Source organism: Podarcis cretensis (assembly GCF_951804945.1).
Source record: "Podarcis cretensis genome assembly, chromosome: 11".
NCBI classification, from domain to species: domain Eukaryota; kingdom Metazoa; phylum Chordata; class Lepidosauria; order Squamata; family Lacertidae; genus Podarcis; species Podarcis cretensis.
The window spans coordinates 56,086,822-56,106,964 of record NC_137180.1 but is presented as its reverse complement, the minus strand read 5'-3'; the positions used below and the strand labels follow the sequence as shown (position 1 = coordinate 56,106,964).

General features: G+C 45.5%; 1 protein-coding gene across 2 annotated transcripts in view; it reads right to left on the bottom strand.

The window, feature by feature from the left end:
- SMAD7 (SMAD family member 7) overlaps window positions 1-20,143 on the bottom strand; it is a gene marked incomplete at its 5' end in the record, with an annotated part of 111,652 nt that overhangs the window by 29,529 nt on the left and 61,980 nt on the right. For both annotated transcript variants that reach the window (XM_079994974.1, XM_079994973.1), the window contains 2 exons: window positions 10,709-10,783; window positions 19,889-19,942. In XM_079994974.1, coding sequence (XP_079851100.1) covers window positions 10,709-10,783; window positions 19,889-19,942 — 129 coding nt within the window. The remainder of the gene's footprint in view (window positions 1-10,708; window positions 10,784-19,888; window positions 19,943-20,143) is intronic.

Genomic DNA, 20,143 nt, shown 5'->3' with positions numbered 1-20,143 from the left:
GGGGAAACTGCTTTGTGACACTAGGAGGTGAGCCAGGTTGCTAGGTATGGGTCATTCAATCTTGCTCAGAAAGATGGTCCTCTCTGGCAGTGACCTCCGACTGGCCCTGTTGTCGTCTTCTTTTACACGGCTCCCTCGGAGGCCGCTGCGCCAGACACCACCAGTAGGAATGTCACTTTCATCTTTGCGAAACCCGCACTGTCTGATAAGGCAGCGGCCGAGGCCCAAATATTTGGGCGAAACAATTGAGAGAGGTCGGGTGCCTGCATCGCTTCAAAACCACCCGGCGAGAGTAGCTGAGGAGATGGGCTGCCGCAGATAGCGCAAAAGCAGATAACCCCAGAGTAACCTTAGTTAATAGCCAAACAGCGGGCAACCAAGGAGCATGTTGCAGCCTCCTCGCTGAGCAAACACAGGAATGGGAAGTACGTGCTGGAAGGAACAGCCAGCGGTGCCTACCTGAGGTATTACCCCGAAGGAGCAGCCAGCCACCTTTGCCAAGAAATCCCTATCAGTTTTCTGAGTCTTGGATCAGCAGCTGCGTGAGAGGCTGGGTTTACACAGCAAATGTGACTCTCTCCTCCACAGCAAATACTACACCTCCCATGGTTTCTGTGACCGCCGAAAACCCCGCGTGCAGTTAGCTACACCCTTGAAAGTGCTGCCCTTTTGTTCACGCGGTAGTATTACAAACGACTGTTATTAAACAACCCGCCGCGGCAATTTTGCTTATTGTTCCAACAGCAAAACACATGGAACAAGGACATGGGAGAAATGGAGTGGCATGGAGCCACTGACTGAAACAGAAGGAAATAGTGTGCAAAATAGGCCTGAAGCCACTTGAAGAGGGGTGGATGTGGCAGAAGGTCACAGGCCTTTTCCAGTCTGCTGGTCTCGCTCAAGCCTTTTCTGCATTCATACAGTCATACGCCATGTTACGTTTGCTTCATGTTACGTTTTTTCAGGTTGCGTCCTGAGGCGACCCAGAAGTACTGGAAAGGGTTACTTCTGGGTTTCGCTGCTCGCGCATGCGCACAAGCGCCAAATTGCGCTGCGTACCTGCACAGATACGACACTTCAGGTTGCGCACTTTTCTTGTTGCGAATGGCCCTCCTTTCCGCAACCAGAGGTACCACTGTACAGTTAAGTTGCAACCATTTTGCCTGAGGTAAAGCTAGCTGTGTGAGCTCTTAGGTCTGCGTAGAGTCCCCCTGACTCTCGAGGGAATAGCGGTTCATATCTCTACCGGGGTACATTTTACCCCTTCCTTCCTCCACTCACATTATGCAACATGTGTTAAGAGGCGGCCCATCCAGTTTGTCTGGGGAAAGTGGAGGCCGTCTCCTTGGAGCACCCAAAATCACACATTAGTGTCATGAGTAGTGCAAGAGAGTGTCAGATACCCACCCTTATACGTTGCAAAGGCAGCCACTACACAGGTAAGCGTCCGAACTGCGTCTTAAATAATCTATCGCCATAAACAGGGTCCTGGGGAATGCGAAATGCCATTTGAGGTGTTGTGCAGACAGAAGGATTTCCTAACGTGGAGACTTCTTTTAGCTCCCTCATGCAAACTCTCTGGCTGTTCGCTCCAACCGCACCTATTTAAAGTTGCCCATCTGGCTCAATTGCCAACTCTTACATGCAGAAGTAAACCATCTCACGTGATGAAGCCTTCACCACTTCCTCTGGGCAAATTTTATTTAGCAGGCAGATACATAAATAAAGCCAGGCTCGGGCCATTAGGGTTAGACTAGACTTTTAAAAGTGTGCTTTTGTATATTTGTTGGGACTTCATCTCCTTCCCCCCATTATTATTATTTTTTTAAAGGGCTCAGAAAGCCATGCAAACACTTAAACATTATTGGGGGGGGGACTGTTGAGGGAATGTAGCAGACTGGAAAGGGAAGAAAAAGAAACCCCCTATATTAGAAAAACACTCACAAAAATTACATGGTTTTTTTTATAATAAGAACTGTCTGATAAACAACATGCTTTCCTTCTCACTGCAACCAACTTTTTTTTTTAAAGGCCCAAGGAATGTTGACTTTTGTTATTAATGGCTGCAATCCAGCTATAGTTAGTTGTGTGACCAAGTCCCAGTGACAGCAAAGAGACTTAGTTGTGACTTTAACTTCCATTGCTGTCTACTTTAGAGTAAGCAGAGAATCACAGAGTTGGATAATTGGGCCCAACCCCCCTGCAATGCAGGAATATGCATCTGTTCCCATACGGGGATTGAACCTGCAACCTGGGCATTATCACCACCCTGCTCCAACCAACTGAGCTGCGCACATGCATATCCAGAACAGGAGGGTTGCATCCGGACTCCCTCGCATTTTGTAGGCTTCTGAAATGTTGCTTCTCCTTCCTATGGAAGTAAAAGCCCAGAGGACAGAGAGAAAGCGGGAGGGAGGGGGGCAGTGGAGCTAGAATGGAGCGTCAGAGGCCAAAAACTACACGGGACGCGGTGCCAAGAGTGAGTCTCCTCGGTTTGCTACATACTGCTCTGGTCAGATGATGTGCAAGGAGAGCTGCAATGCTTCTGTGCTAGTCTGGCAGGCAGCCTGTTTCACTTCAAAGACTCCATTGCTGTCATCTTAGCATTAACCCCTGATAACCTTGTCCTTTCGCACAGACAGACCTGAGTTTTTAGGTAAGCCATTTAATAAGGCGTAAGTACAAGCTAATGCTCTGTAAAACCCGCCTCTTTTTTAAAAATCCAGCAATAAGAAAACAGGCTGCACAGGACCACATTTGAAACCATATATGGAGAAATATATGTATTTATGTTGGGTGCGGAGGGGATTTAAATAAATGATGCACAGTCATACCTCGGGTTAGAGCCGCTTCAGGTTGTGTTTTTTTGGGTTACAGACCGCTGAAACCTGGAACTACTGGAACGGGTTACTTCCGGGTTTTGGCAGTTGGGCATGCGCAGAAGCGCTAAATTGTGCTTTGCGCATGCGCAGAAGCGCTGTATCACAACCCGTGCGTGCGCAGATGCGGGTTGCGAACACTGCAGGTTGCGAACATGCATCCCACACAGATCATGTTCGCAACCCGAGCGTCCATTGTATATGGGGTTGGTTTTTTGATGTGTGTGTTTTTTTGTTGTTGTTTAGTCGTTTAGTCGTGTCCGACTCTTCGTGACCCCATGGAGTGTGTTTTTTTAAGCACTACCAATTGTTTAGATTGAAGGTATGTAGCCACTAGTGGTTTTACAGAGAAACGTCTCACTTTAAGATTGTAAGAGGAATGCTGAAGTGTAAACAATTGCATTTCTTCTGCAGCTATAAATGTGATATTAAAGGGGCGGGGACTGGAATGTAATTGGGATTTGTATGAATAAAATGATCCCCCCCATCCCAGTATTATTTGCCCTCAATAACACCATGCACGATTTCAAACTGTTGGGTAGTCAGATGCAGAACAGAACAAGACTCTTGCATCAAAGAGGGGATTTCCACAGGTATGCGCTTTGCGAGTATCGCTTTCTAAATTTCCCCCTTGACAGGATACCTGCTCTCTTTATCACCTAACATGTAGGGAAATGGAAGAGAAGATAAATTTGGCCACTAACAAAACCAGGTTCTGCCACTGTGAAGGGTTTCTAGGTTATTTTATTTTTATGTTCCGCCTCTCCGTAGCTGACACAGATACCAGCGAGGATCAAAAGGCATAGTGAAACATACCAGGGCCGTTTGCTATTTCACAATGAAATGGCCACCAGCTTTTCCTTTGGAGCTTTTCGTAGTAAAAAGGTGAACTGAAGTAGAATTGAACATATGTGTCAAATAACACGAGGCCTGTTCTCATGTGTGGGGTGCATTTGACTGTCACACCTCTTCATGTTATGGCTAGTTTACTTGCACAATCTAATATCTGCCTTAAAACGGAAATAGAAACAGTATGACTGTTCGAGACCAAAGCTTCCGTTGACACAAACAGGTGCAAACTTTCAAGATACGTAGAGCTGAGCCCAAACTGCAGTTTTCGTAGTGCTTAAAAAAGAACAACCCCCAAACACCTCTTTTTCGTGATTTTCTTTCTCATTCTCACTGTTTGGTTATTCATTTCCATTGAACTCACTCACCCCTCACTCTCAATCGCCCTCAGGTGACATCATCTCCCTGTTCATAACAGGATCACTTTTGGGGTAGGATCACCCATGTGACTAATCCAGTAAACTGCAACAAACCTCCGAACCTGCCGGCACCTTTTGCCCCTCTTTACCAAAAGGTAGATTAGTTGCCACCTCCTCCCTTCGTCCCTAACTCGCCTCCCACTTCCTCTCTCACATTACATCGGGTTAAATGCAACATATAACTTATAACTTCTGGTGCTGTTCAAAATATGCAGCCGTATCTACCCAGACAACGTCTCCAGCCAAGGTGAAGGTGCTGGCCTAAGCTCAAAACAAGAGCTTGGCATTCAATTGAGATTTTGGTGGACTAACTCACTTTAAAAACAGACAAATACCCTCACACGAAACAGGCAGCTTGCCCGTCAAAACTTATTCCAAAAGTAACCTGTATCCTCCTATTGATACAGAAATGGATTGTGCCTCAATCGCCAACCCAGTTCCAACATGAATGTTCAGCCTAGATAGCTCAGTTGGTTAGAGCGTGGTGCTGGTAACGCCAAGGTTGCAGGTTCAATCCCCATCTGGGGCAGCTGCATATTCCTGGATTTCCGGGGGTCGGGCTGGATGACCCTCATGGTCCCCCTCCAACACTACACTTCTGTGATCCTATGAACGGCCTTGGCAAAAATGGCTGTGCCTCAGCATCCCTTCTGTTTGCAGGCTGGGACCCGAGACCTTCAGTTACCAGATGTCTGGCTTCTTTGACCACTCCCACCACGTGTCTCCCTAGGTTTGTCCTGCCCAAAGTTTATTTACTGCAAAAGAAACTAACGGGCAGGAGAGTCACAAAGCGAGATGGACAAAAGACCTATGGAGAAGGTGGGGGAAAGAGAAAACCAGGGAGTGGTGGTGGTTTTTTTGCCTCAGGAGAGGAGGATTAACTGAGAGGCAAGTTGGGGAGGGCGGAAATCGATCCAAGCCACATGTTTACTCCTAAGTTTCCCTGTTCAGGTTTTAACCTTTGGGAAGATCCTCCTTTAAGGGCGGGGGGGGGGGGGGGGAACGTTCCTTAAAAAACATAGTTAAACTAGGTCCCAGAAAATTTGGCCAGCCAACCTAGTTTCTTTCCCTCCCTACAACGGCCCGGCCTTCTCATCCTTTTTTTCCTCCAAACGCCACACATAACATGAAAGGGCAGCGCAGAGTGAATTAAAGGTCACTTCTGGTGGAACCAGTTCCTTTGTGAAGACCCCCACAGGATTAAGTTTTCAAATCCAGAATATATATATATTTCTGTCTCCCTCTCTCTCTCTTTTTCTTCCTTTGCCAAAAGAATCAAGTCACTGGCTCCAGGCTCCCAGGCTTCCTCCCACCCTGAACTGAGCCTCATTCATTAGCTGGAACCGCCACAGCTCAGTCCAAGCCAGGAAGAAAAACAGCAAACACAGCAAGTGAAAGAGAGAGTCAGATTGGTTATTTTCGAGGGGGAAACACTTTGGGCAGCGGCGTCTGTCTCTCTCCATCCCCACCCTGCTTTTCTCGCTCTCTCCCATGAATTTCTCTCATCCTTCCATGATGGTCACCCTCCCACATCCTCTGGGCAGTGTGCGTTCCCCCCCCACACACCTTTGCCATTCATCAGGGAGAGTAGTTTTAGCCACATGAAACAGAACTGCAGGAGTATTTGTAGCTCTGAAAGGCATCCCTTAAAGGAAAACAGCCAGGCCCTTCTTGCATTCTTCAGGCAAAAGCTAGGCATACATACATATGTGTATTTAAAATGCACCATTTGCCTTCCAACTGTTTTAAGATGCTCTCCTTGAAGCAAAACACCCAGCAGCGCCTACTCAACAGAATTATTTTTTTAGGGTGGGGATGGGAATTCTGGCAACTCCTGGGGGAGAGGGAGAGCTGGCTAAAATAATGTTGAATACTCTCCTAAAAAACAGTGTAGAGTGCACTTCAGGAACAGACACCGTGCATGCCCTACTGCAAAGCCAGAATCATTTCCATGTTGGATGTGGAAGAGGACTCTGGGGCCATGTTTTAGGAAAACGGTGTGCCCATGGGCATAATAATAATAATAATAATAATAATAATAATAATAATAATGGTTTATTATTTATACCCCGCCCATCTGGCTGGGTTTCCCCAGCCACTCTGCATTGCAAGCATCCACAAAACGGTTGCTTTGGCATTACAATTACAAAAATCGCACCCCCAATTAACCTCATTGGTTCATTGATTTCAACAGTTTCACATGACAGACTCACAATATGGAAGTGCTAAAAGTGAGGTCAATGTCCCTTTCCCCATGTTCTTCCTCCATCCCCACAACTACAAGGGGGTGTGCATAATGCCCCCTCCCTCAAATCCTTAGTGCTGCCCCTGAACTTCTGAAGCAAGGAACTTCCTTCTTTGCTAACAGAATCAAGTCACTGGCTCCCTGGAATATTTAACGCCCCAGGAGATTAAAGTTCTAGATCACGTAGGGAGTAGAAAAATCTGCAGGTGGAAAACCGCAGAAGCGGTGACCCTCCCCCCAAGAGTGGGGCAGGGCTACACAAGTGATGGGAGATTACATGAGGGGGTGATGCCTAAAGAGGTCTATCGTGTGCACCACTGAAAAACATTCTGGGAAGGTAGGACTAAGTAAAGAAACAAAAACAAGAACGACATTGCTAGATCAGATCCATCTGCTCCCAACATTCTGCCATCAGCATTTGTAAGGCTTCTGAAAAGTTCACAAGCAAGGTATGAAGGCAACAGCTGCTCTTCTGATCTGCAGAGATACACTCTCGCTGAACCATTTAGTTCATACAGCTAATAGCTACGGAGAATCTTGTTCTTCGTGAACTTGTCAAATGCCTTTCTTTTACAAGGCTTCTAAGCTAGTGGCCATTGCTGCAAATGAATGCCATAAGTTCCCATAATGAATTCCGTAAGTTAACCACGTGCTCTGTATACTGCCATTTCTGCGCCTAAAAAAGGATTTGCTTTCGTCTGCCCTGACTGAACCTACTCCGTTCACCATAATGCTCAATGTTGAATTCCGATCATCTTAGATGTACACCTTTTAAAGGCATGTGAAGCTGCCCAAGGAAAGCTGAAGGCTTGCCTGTGCTGGGACAATACTTGTCATCTTACATCTTACCATTTGAAAGGTTAAGTCACATAGCAGTGAAAGGTTCTGTAGACAGGTCACCATATATATCTCATGGTGCCAAGATGACGGATTAGAATAAAAAACGGGAGGTAGGTTTGTGTATACATGGTCTGTGTGTGAGAGAGACAGAAAGCCTATGTGATGTGTGTGTAAGAATTTGAGAGAGAATCGTGGCAGGTAAGTTTGTTTGGTTTGTGTGCTGAGAGCAACAGAGCTCCTTTGGGAGGAAGGAGGACATACATTTAATAAAAAAATAAGCAAACAAACAGATGACTCTGACAACCCATTTCGTAATTGCTTGGGATAAAGTGAGAAGGCAACTGGCCTAGCTCATTCATGGAAGGCAATAGGAAAAAGGAAGAATATGTGTGCTTTTCAGCGAACCGTCCCCTACTTAAACCTAGAGAAGTTATTACTACTGCAGATAAACGTAAAGTATCCTAAATGCCCCTGATAATAGCTCACGAAAAGCCCTGTTCAAATAGCACTTTTAAACCTTAATGTTTGCAATGGGTGGGAGTCAAGCATGTGCTAAAATTTCCTGACTGGACTTTTAAAACGCTTAGCTATGCCTAGATAGTGTTTTCCCCTTTTGCCTTTTTGACTGCAGTCACCTCCTCCTCCTAGGGAATTTTCAGAGGCACACTTCGAGATTTCCAGTGGATTTAGTAGAAAATCAGGCAAAATTCAGAACAAATGCTCCTTCACACAGCAGGTATTCAGCTTCTGCTTCAGAGCTCGCCATTTCCTTTGTGACTTAAAGCACTCCCTTCCCCTCCTCATTAAACTGTAAATATCTACAAAATGTCCAGTTAAAAAACAACAAACACATTTTTTTATTTTTATTTTTTACAGATTCCCTTTTTAGAGTGGGAACCTGGCTCTCTGGCATGCTAAAAAAACTCAGAAGTCGCCAACACCCACCCACCCCAAAATTATAGAGGGATAAGATCTAGTTCAATGAGGCTTCGAGTGCGGAAGACGGCAACTGGAAACCTCACTGAAAGCACCAGTTTTCCACTTTCCCCCTGCATTACTAAGAAAGCATTCCACCACCAGGCAGGCGATGTTATTTCCTGCAGCCCCATAACGCCCCCCCCCCACTTTCCCTCCCCTTCAGCAGCAGACTAGACAGACCAAGATGTTATCAATGCGCAAACGCTTTCAAAAAGAGTCTCCTTTAAAAGCTAGTACTTCCTGTGCTTATTTCATGTGGTATCCTGAGAAACTAAACCGCACCCCCCTCGCGTACTCACGCATGTTTTTCTGCTTCTTTGAAACCACCTAGCATCCTTATTGTGTTGTACGGATTCTTTCTTTCTTCTCGTTTTGCCCCCCCCCCACCCCTACATATGATGTTCAGCTTTTTGCAGAAGGAGGCCCTGCTGAAAAACTAGAACCACAAGTTGCTCTCTTTTTTCAAGGAAGGAAAAACAAAGGCTAACCTGCAAGTGCCCCCACTTCTCTCTCTTTTCCCCTCTCCTCCTGCTCATTTGATTAATTCTCATTAGGGCCCTTTGAACAAACAGAATACTCCCCTCTCAAATGACACACAGGCAGGGTATGTATTACGCTAAAAGGAAAGCAAACAAGTCTCACTTAAATATAGCCATGCTGCTTGCAATTCCTGGAGAGAAAGGCACACACACCACATCCACACTCACCACCAGATAGCCGACATATTTCTGACATTCCGGTCTAGGGTTAATGAGTGGAGGAGCAGAACCATTCCACAAACCATAAATCAAGCAGGGACTCCTTGGCCAAGGAATATTTGTCTTCCGAAAGGTTCACAAGCCCAGACAGGTATTTTTGGGGCATTAGCAAAAACACACACACACAAAAATCAGGGGCATCTCAAGGAACAGAACTACACAAGCAGCAAAAAGAAAAAAAAAGAAAAAAAGGGAAGCACAAGAAGGCTTTGAAAGAAGCCCGTCTGAGTAAAATCAAGGTTCAAGCCCCCCTGAGCTTCAGCTCAGGATTGCAGCCATAAACATTACAGGCAAGTTAGAAGTCAAAGGGATATTTGAGAGACAACAGCTCTCCGAACCAGGTGCCTCATAATGCTCTTTTAACAAGTCTTTTTGCAAGAGACCCAGCCATTTCCATTCCCTAGAGTTCTGGGCCACCAAAATGTCTTACAGCCCAACCAGAATCACTGAAATGCCAGCCCAAACTTGCAACCTTTGGTGGGGGGAGCAGAAGCCTGCTCTGGCACACCCATGCAGTGGACAGTATATAATTTAACTCTCGGTGCATAAATCACATAGTCAGACAATGCCCTCAGCTAACTGCTGTGTTGCAGCTGCCAGCCTAGCAGCAGTCTTTGTCTAGGATCACAACCAGCTCTTTTAACGACGGGGGTTGACGGCGAGGTTGTTGGGCCAGAAAGATAATGCGAGGGAAAGGTGGCTGGTGTTTTCAGCGCAGCCAGGAAATACTATGCCCTGGGACTATTCAACACCAAGTGTCAAATGCTACAGCATCACACAAATCTGTTGTATGGTGCCAAATCAAGAAGAGATGCTCCCCACTGCGTGAGTATCTTGCATGTAAAGGCACTATGGTTATCAAGTTGCCAGCTACCATCAGCAAAGACCTACACACTGAATAATTGCTGGCACAAACGTATAAAGGAAGCTGCCATACACAGAGTCAGACCACTGGTCCATCAAGCTCCGTTCACAGAGTGACAGCAGCTCTGTAGCGCAGTGTTTCCAGCTGTTTGTGGACTACAGTCCCCACCACCCTTGACCACTGGTCCTGCTAGTTAGGGGTGATGCGAACTGTAGTCCACAAACACCTGGAGACCCAAAAAATGGGAAACCCTGCTTTAGGGTTTTAGGCAGGAGCATTTCCCACCCACCCCTGAAGATGGACCCACATTGGACAAAAAGATTCCTTCACTGCAGGGGGTTGGACTAGATGACCCTCATGGCCCCTTCCAACTCTACAACTCTGTGCCAGGAACATGGAGCCTTCTGCATGCAAGGCCCCTGTGCACAGAAAATCTGCGGCAACAGATCAACTGGCTGCTGACCCCTAAAAATATGAAATGGCTCTTCAGCCCTTTGCACAACAGGTCCCTAAAATAGTCTTGACTGTATCCTTCGATGGAACCACAATTGAGGTTGGATTCAAAGATCTAGATTTTTTGCAAGCACACATCTGACTTTTCTGCTGCTGAACTAGTTCAAGGCATCTGCTGGAGCTTTTCAGACAACCGAGTTCCCAACATCTGCATGACTGCATTCATGAGAGGGGGACAGAACAGGCTGTGTTTTGTCTGGATCTGTCCTACCAGTTAACACAAGAGAAGAGATGGGTACCACTTCAGCCACGACAGGGCAAACCACAGTGACAGACATCTGCCGGATCAGAATGCTAAAAGTCTTGCTAAACGTTTATGAAATGTACAACAGCATGGGTACAAATGAAATCCTGTTTCTTACCTGAAAGCCCCCCAGGGGCCAGATAATTAGTTCCCCCTGTCTCAGTGGAGGAAGGCACAGAGTCTGGACAACTTGCTGCAAGAGAAAAGGGAAATGAATTAAGAAACAAGCATGACATACCACTTCAAAAAGAGAGAGAGAAAGGCACACAATGTCTCCAGCCAAATGAAGCACATTCCAGAGCGTTTAGCAGGAAGTTATTACTAATTGTCTGCACAGAGACACTGCAATTCTTCATGATACATCCACCCTAACTCATCACCCATGTCTAGGCTCCACTCTGCCACTTAATCACATTAGTCAATGAGCACGAGATTACAGACTGGCTGGAATAGTCTTCTCTTCCCCTCATCCCTTCTTTTGTTTGGCTGGTTTTCTCTTCTGGCTGGTCACTGGTTATTCAAATATCCATCTTGCCATGTTTAAGCCAAAGCTCAAGATCAAAAAGGAGTTTTCACTGGCGCACTACTGATTTGCGTTAAGGCAGTGAGTTGACAATGCAAAACTGAAGAAGAACTGGGGGGCATTTTGCCAAAGGCATTCCTTTCAAAAAATACAAAAACTGTCCTTGTTTCCATATTATTTCATTAGGAATCTTCCAAATGATGACCAGCCTTTGCAATAGTTTGTCTGGGCAAACTATGTCTGACAACCAGTGGAAAAGACTCCATCAGATGCATCCATTAAAACTTATGCCATCATAAAATTGTTAGTCTTTAAGGTGCCACAAGACTATGGTGTTTTTGATGCAACATGGCTACCCTACTACAAACTGTTATGTAATGTCATTTTAAAAGAGTCTTACGGAAAAACAAGTGTTGGGGAGTGAATTTTCAAGTTCCTGGCAATGAAAACTCAAGCGTTTCTGTGGTTTTGTTTTTTAAGAAACAAAACAAACAAACAAAACAAAGTTTGATCTGCTCTAGGAGAGGAGGGTGAAAAAAGTCTAGAAGTCACATATTCTCAACCATTTCCCACACCACCAGGGCCTGAGGAAAACTGGAGCCCAGCTCATAGACATAAATCCAAATCTAAGCAGTTCAAGTCCAGGGGAGAAATAAAGGAAATCAAAAGCCGATCTAAGGATGCGCCCAACTTCAAGACAAGCTGGCAAACTGTCAACATGACCTATGGCTACATGAAGTTAGGACACGCAATAGCTGCAGCACAGTGATGGACACATGCAAAAACACATAGAGTCTTTGCCTTCAACCCCTCTCTACCCATCCCTCCAAGTTGTTTTTCCAAGAACTCACTCCTGAAAAAAATAAGAGAAGGAACACGTGTATGTGTGCGTATGCGACTGTGTAATCTCATTTTATCAGAGTCAAGTATAACCCTGAACAGGAATATACAGTTTAACAGGATATACTTAATCAAACTGAAAACAATGGGGCAGACAGGAAATTGAGTTACTTGTGAAATACTGTATACTATACACTTTCTAAATGTACAGTGTTTTCAGCGTTCTAAGGAAACGGCCTCTTGTTTTATTTTTTTAATGAGACATCAACGCTTTGCCTCTTGCTCTACTTCAAATGCTTCGTTCTTGAGATGGCCCTAATTCTCACTCCAGGTATGAGCAGGAGCCTGGGCTGTACCAGGTCAGACCTGGGGGTAGCGGCGGTAACTGACATGGCGGAATGCTCCACTCTCCACCGCATGAACCTCCCTTGGCAACCTCAAGTGGTACAGCCCAGATAACATAGAGCTAGACCCATGCAAAGAGTATGAAAAAGCAGAGGGGAGCTACTGAACGTATGGAGGGAAGGGACAGAATGATGGCCAAGTCCCAAACTGTAGCTCAGGGGTGAAGACTACGTGGTCTTGGAGGTGCTGATGAGCTCTATCTCCCCCATTCCCTGACCCCTTAGTGGCCACACTGATGGAAGCTGAAGCCCTGCAAGTGTGGGGCGCAGGTTCCTCAACCCGTCTTCTAGGATTTCCAAACCCAGCTCAACAGTGGGACATCTGTTGCTTTGCAACTAGTGTGGCAGAACATAGGAAGCTGCCATAGAATCATAGAGTTGGAAGAGACCACAAGGGCCATCGAGTCCAACCCCCTGCCAAGCAGGAAACACCATCAGAGCACTCCTGATATATGGTTGTCAAGCCTCTGCTTAGAGACCTCCAAAGAAGGAGACTCCACCACACTCCTTGGCAGCAAATTCCACTGTCGAACAGCTCTTACTGTCAGGAAGTTCTTCCTAATGTTTAGGTGGAATCTTTTTTCTTGTAGTTTGGAACCATTGCTCCGTGTCCGCTTCTCTGGAGCAGCAGAAAACAACCTTTCTCCCTCCTCTATGTGACATCCTTTTATATATTTGAACATGGCTATCATATCACCCCTTAACCTCCTCTTCTCCAGGCTAAACATGCCCAGCTCCCTTAGCCGTTCTTCATAAGGCATCGTTTCCAGGCCTTTGACCATTTTGGTTGCCCTCCTCTGGACACGTTCCAGTTTGTCAGTGTCCTTCTTGAACTGTGGTGCCCAGAACTGGACACAGTACTCCAGGTGAGGTCTGACCAGAGCAGAATACAGTGGCACTATTACTTCCCTTGATCTAGATGCTATACTCCTATTGATGCAGCCCAGAATTGCATTGGCTTTTTTAGCTGCCGCGTCACACTGTTGGCTCATGTCAAGTTTTTTTTTGCCTTATGCTGAGTCAGACCCTCTGGTCCATCTAGCTCAATATGTGGCTACTGGCAGCTGCTCTCCAAGATTTCATAACTGCAGAGTCTCTTCCAGACCCACCTGAGGATGAAGATGGGACCTTCTGCATTCCAGACAGATGCTCTGCCACAGGGCTATGGCCCTTCCCGAAAACCTCAGACAGGGAGTATGCTTTAAACAAAGACAGACTGCTGGTTCATCTAGCTCAGTATTATCTGAACTGATTGGCAGAAGCTCTCCAGGATTTCGGAGCAGGTGGTTTTCCAGGCCTTACCTGGAGAGGCCAGTGATTCAACCTGGGAGCTTCTGCATGTAAAGCAGGTGTTTCTACCCAACAAACTACAGTCCTTCCCAGTTTCTCCCAACCTGATGTTTCAGAATTAGCAGTGTGATTTAATACTGTGGGTCATGATGTGACTGGGGGCTTGAGATGCCCCTTTCAGTAGCAGAGATCACATTGCAATTCAGGAACCTCTAGGAAAACAAGGGAAGGGAGAGGATTTTCCGAAGCTAAAGTGGGAAAAGGCCATGGAGCAGGTAGGAATGTGGACAAAGGGGTCTCCAAAAACCAAGGAGACATAAATGAGCAAAGGGCCCACAATGAGGACAGCAAAAAATTACAACTCCTTCACACACAGGATATGGATATTTCGGGTATTTTTAAAACTCAACACCAGTTCCACACCATACATTCAAAGCACTCTCAGACCACTTTAACAGTCATGGCTTCTCCAAAGGATTCTGGGAACTGTTGTGTATTATTCCCACCCCTCTTCCCAAACTACAGTTCTTCAGATTCTCCACAACTGTTATAAAGTGGAATAAGAGTGCTTTATGTGGAGGTGATGTTGGCTTTCAAAAATACCTAGGCTTGGCCATTGCCCCACATACAGAGCATCCACAAAACCTTTTTTATTATTATCATCGTGGGTTGATTAAAATGCAACACATGCCAATATCCGATTCAGCTCTTCTAAGCGCTAAAACAAATTATAATCATGATTCCCGCTCTATAGTTTCTCCTTGGAAAAGCATGGTGTGGCAGGTGAAAGAGATCTGAACCTGGACCAGACGCCTAGAGTGTCTATCCCTACTCAGTCAGCAAGCAAACTGGGTGATCTTGGGGCAGTCATCATTTCTCAGTGTAATAACCTACCATTCACAGGGCTGCTGGGAGGATAAAATAGGATTGCCATGAGCATCACCCAGGACTAACTGGAAGGGCAGCTGCAACCATGATAGATGGTAAGATAAATTAAAGCAGATAGGGAACACACATGTTGTTTTTCTCTGATGTACATATACAGTTTGCAAGTGTCTCTGTGACATGCATGCTCTACATCAGGCACCCCCAACCTTTGGCCCTCCAGATGTTTTGGACTACAATTCCCATCATCCCTGATCACTGGTCCTGTTAGCTAGGGGTCATGGGAGTTGTAGGCCAAAACAACTTCAACTGTAAGTTGAAGTCAGCTGTCCACATTTCCAGCTACCAGCCATCAATTCTAGAGTAACTAGTATAGAATATACAGTGGTACCTCCGGTTGCAGATGGGATCCGTTCCGGAGATCCGGTCAGATCCCGAGGTTTCCACAACCTGAGGACGGCTTCTGCACCGAACCCCGGTAAAATACTTCCGGGTTTGCCGGGCGTGCATCCCGAAGTTTACGTAACCAGAGGGATACGTAAACGGAGGTACGACTGTATATAGTTCCAAGATCTTCACCTTTGCAGCTCAAAAATGGAACTCTGAACCATCATTTGGTGGTACACATGGCACCAGTCTCTCTCTTCCCTGCACCAAAACTCCTGCTGTTCAACATGTATTGACTCAACATCCATTGCCTATAGCTTTGCAGATACTCTGCTCTGCCTCACATAACCTCTTTGGAAAAACTGGACTAACAGTACACATCTGCATATCTTATTAGGTTGCTCTGAAGTTTTCTACATTCCTGTTTAGAAAGGCTTTGGGAGACATCCACGAGGAGGAACACCCTTTCGCAAGCAAAGGCAATTCAAATAATCTAACTACGCAGGCATGTTGGTGCTGCAAGCACAGCGGCTTGTTGTCAAGGTGATATCACCAAGAGCAGGGCTGGGGAAAGAGTTTTGCATTCCTAAGCACCAATTTGGATGCAAGGCAGAGATGGGGAACCTGTGGCACTTCCACATCTTGTTGTGGCTCCAGCTCCCATCTAGCTCCAGGCAGCATAGCATGGCCAATGAACAGGGATGATTGGAGCTGTAAGCCGCAAAACATCTGGAAGACCAGAGGTTCCTCATCCTAAGGCAACAATCAATGTTTTCATTAGTACAGTTGCTCTATCAGCAAACGGAGAAACTGCACTGATTTAGAGTGCTGTACCACTTCAAAACACAGTGCGTTCCAATCTGCACTGTCCCCAAATTGCTCCAGCTGAAGCACCAGTACTCTTGTCTACTGAGGCTCAAGCAAACAGTATTTAAACAACAGTTTTAGTAAAGGGAGAGGGGGAAATCATAGCAGAACATAGAAATGATATACAGACCAACTGACTTCTCTTTTGCTCACTCTCTCAATCCTCACAATGGCCTTGATTAAACAGGAAGTCAAATGGGAGTCAGAGGTTGTAATAACCACCTGTAATGACAGACTTATGGAGTATTTTTGTCTCCATGCTCCACGTGCGACAATATTCAGAGTTCAACTGCCAAGCGGACTTAAAGGAGGGGGGCCTTTTCATTTCCGACCGGGTCCATTAATCACTTCCCATTGGCCGATACAGAGAACTTTTCCTTTCAAAACGGCACGTTCACATTCTGTGGCTTTTTTTTTCTGTTTACACACAGTTTTGCTACCTTATGTCAACACTTGCTAATGAATAAATATATCACTCCACTAACTGAAAATGAGGCCCTGGCAACAGCCGACTGGATGTTTAAACTCCTGCTAATAGATTTATCCTAGCATCTTTACCGGAAACCAAATGGCAGGCCCTTAACCATTCTTTCCAAACAGCTCTGGTGTTGCCAGATATGCCCACTCTTTCCAAATTCCCCTGGGTCTCTGCAACAGACAGCAATTAGCAGTAAATAAACAAAAATGTGCTTTTTTAAACACATACACACAAATCACAACACTGACACCTCAATCCTAACCACTTTTGCTTGGAAGTAAGTCTCCCTGGCTTGGCTTTGTCCAAGCAGGTGTGTTTAGAATTGCACCCTTGAACCTGCAATAGTGTGTGCAGACTTCCTTGGGATAAAGCCTGATCAAATGCAGTAGGGCTTAGTTCAGAGGAAACAGCCGCAAGATAAAGCAACACTATTTTTACATGGCACATTTTAATGGGACAGCAAGACCCTGAACCCATCCTCCAGGTGGAAAACCAAGAACTCCTGCAATGTATCCTCTGCTTCCCAAGAAGAACATTATGGCGAGGCCAAAGCCAGCCTAGCTCTGTCCATTGACCAGCAGAGGTTGGACCATTATGGCGAAAAGGCCATGGCCCCATCATCTCAGTCTGCCCTCAGCACTGGCTACCAGCATCCTGGGAACAAATCCAGAATTTGTTGGCTCTGCCGGCACCTCTCATACTGCCTGCACTACGAGTCCCAAAAGGTAACAACGAACACTGACATTCACCAGAGGCAGGGGACTTTTGTCTCTCCCCTTCCCTGCTAGAAAGAACGTTCAGCTCTAAGGACCCAGCAGTTGTGTCCCTGGATTGCAGAAGTGGCAGGAAGCACATTCTGGCCTCAGCCACCAGTCAGGGCTGCTGGGTCAGTTGCCAGCACCTCTATCCAGGCAGCAAAGGCCTCCAAGCAAGGGAAGATCTGTCTGGCCCCAGACGAACATCAACGCCTGTTTACAACTCACCACATTGTTCTGTCTGGCGCTGTCAAGCCAAGATCTCTCCCTCTCTACCTTTTCCCTCCACTCCCCTTTGCCTTGTGTGTCTTGTCTTTTCGGTTTGCAAGCCTGGGGGCAGGGCCCGCCTCTTCGTCATTATTTCTTTTTTTTAATTGATGTGAGCTGCTTGGGAGACAGCATTTGTCTGAAAAGCAGGCTAGATAGATAGATAAAACAGCACCACCATTTTACAAACGAGAAACTGAGACTGAGCGAAGGTGACTTGCCCAAGGCTGCACCGAGAACAGTTATTTGATTGCAAAGTGTCACAGCTTCAAGTCCATTCTGTCATCCACTGGAGCACAGCTGGCTAACTGCAGTCCCTTTCTATAGGTGCCAGGTCAGCTTTTGCAACACTGCAAAACAGACTCCCCAAATGTAATCTTCTCCCTCCTTTGGAATGAATGGCACCCATATAGTGCAAAATTAAAATGAGTGCATTTAAGGATGCCATGGGGTTTGAACCTGTTATTTCTTGTTCTTCGTCACACTGCAATGTGACAGACTGCTGGGAACCTGTTATGATAGATGCTTTAGCATCTAACGCAACCTTGGAGTGGGCATATGTCTATCAGAAACCACACACTATTGCTTGCTAAAGCAAGTAATAAATTGTGCGTTGCAAGGATTGCAAACCATGACATTAATTGTCATCTCAGTGAGCACATCTAAATGATGTTTCCTACCCCTTGCAAATCCATTCTCCTGCTTGCACATGGCATAAAGAAATGTCAGCAAGACGCGACTACCTTGTGCAGTGCATGTTTACTCTGAAGTAAGAAGCACTGTATTCAATGATCCTCACTCCATGCAGAAGAACTGCAGGCCAAAAGAGAGCTAAACACCTCAACACACATAAAGTTACAAAAATAACAAAGCGGGGGGGGGGGGGGTGTCCACAGCTGTGCTTCAATCACTTTTAGTATTTTAAGAAATCATTGTTGTTGTTTATAATACTGGACAGCAGCATAGTGCTTTCAAGGGTTCAAAGTGTTTCACATGCAATATCCAGCTATAATCCTAATAAACCCTGGAAGAGAGGCATGTCGGTGTTATTAGGCCCCAAATTGCAGATGGGGGAATTGAGGCTGATTTGCTGGAGGCCACATTCATGGCAAATAACTGAACTAAGCACTTCCTGATTCATAGCTCAGTCTACACTACAACAGCTCTCATAAAGGTCTCTGCCTGCAAGGAGCTTACAGCCTAAAGTGGCCGGAACACTGAAGAGGGAAACTGCAATCTTGTACATCCCTGGGGATTAACCATGTTTAAACTTGACAAACTAGACAGGTCCAGGGAACTGAACAGTAACAAGTTTTACTTCGGTAGAGCAGAGACTAGTTTCCTGGTACTGCCTGAAACTGGGCCTTTACAAAGAAGTCAATTTTAAAAACCTTGCTAACTCTATTGACTCGACTTGACATCAGGATGTAATCAATAGAGACAACTGCTCTGCAATCTGTATTTTGGTCCATTAATCTTTGGGAGAGATATGAAGTGGCTTTGTGGAATTTTATTTCCCTCCCCCCTCAGTTTCATCCACATTTCCGATTTTCACTAAACCCTCTCTCTCCCTTCCACAATGCCAGCCTATTTATCTAGCACAGGGTGAGCCCTGCTGCCAGCCAAAAGTTTATGCAGACAACCGCAACAGCGTTTGGTGCCAGCCTCGAATGGGCTTCTGCCCTGGCAGCCTGCCATTCAATTACAAGCAACCAAGGATGCAGGGAGAAATGTGCTAAAAACATCTGTGTGCCCCTTCATAATTCTTTTTCGGTGTGCTCTTACTTGTGCCAAAAGCAGGATTTTCAAGCAAAAGTGAAATAACAAATAGGACATTTCAGGAAAACCGTATTACTCGAAATCCACTCATTCCATTATTCACCAATCAAAAATAAATAGTTTTCTATTGTTCCACCTTCTGCTCCTCCTAAAACATTACAGGTGAAATGTCAGGATGACATGAAGCAGTGCTCTTTTTGTTTGCATTTTAACAGAAACCCAAGTTTGTTTTTGTTTTTAAGGGAAGAGCTTTAAAGATTTGGACTGCAGGTTTAAGTTGGGAGAGTCTGTCTCCCCTGAACTCACTTTGGTCTTACATCTGAGTAAATTATGTGCAGGAACAGGTGAGGAATGCTTGTTCCTCTGCAGCCTCTCTTTTGGACTTAAAATGCAAATATACTTAGATCTCAATCAGACTGGAAGTAAACCCCATTGACTTGAAAGGAACTTATTCCAAGTAAGGAAGGCAAGCTTAGAAAGACCCGTGGCAGACTCTTCTTGTGAAAGCTGGTGGGTTTAAAGAACAAAGGCTAAAATCCCACAATCCACACTTATTCAGGAACAAATCCCACTTATCTTAATGCGGAATTGCTTGTGATTAACTGTGTAGGAGTGCTAGGAAAGCAAACAAGAGCTGAAAAAAGCGAAACAAACCAATGGATTCTTAATAATAATAGTAGTAATAATACAAAACAATACAATCGTAAGGAAAGAGCCATGAGCATGCAATGTGGGGAGAGAACCGCCTTCCCAGGAAAAAAAAGTTTCCAAGTTTCCCATCCCCAAAAAATGTTCGGTTTGTTTTAAAAACAAGTCTACTTACCAGTTGGTTTGAGAAAATCCATTGGATATCTCGAATAAGGAGGAGGGGGAGACTCTGGAATTAGAAAAGTACAGAGAAAATAAAAGCAGAGCCATGAGAAGAGAGGAGGGGGGAGAGAGAGAGAAAGATAGGAACTTATGATAACAGTGGCATTCTTGTAGCAAAACTGTTTGTCTTAGCTCTGGGGGTTGGAGGCCGGGCAGGCTAGGCGGCGATTGCCTTGATATTTAACTGTCAGATAAACAAAGGGGGCCG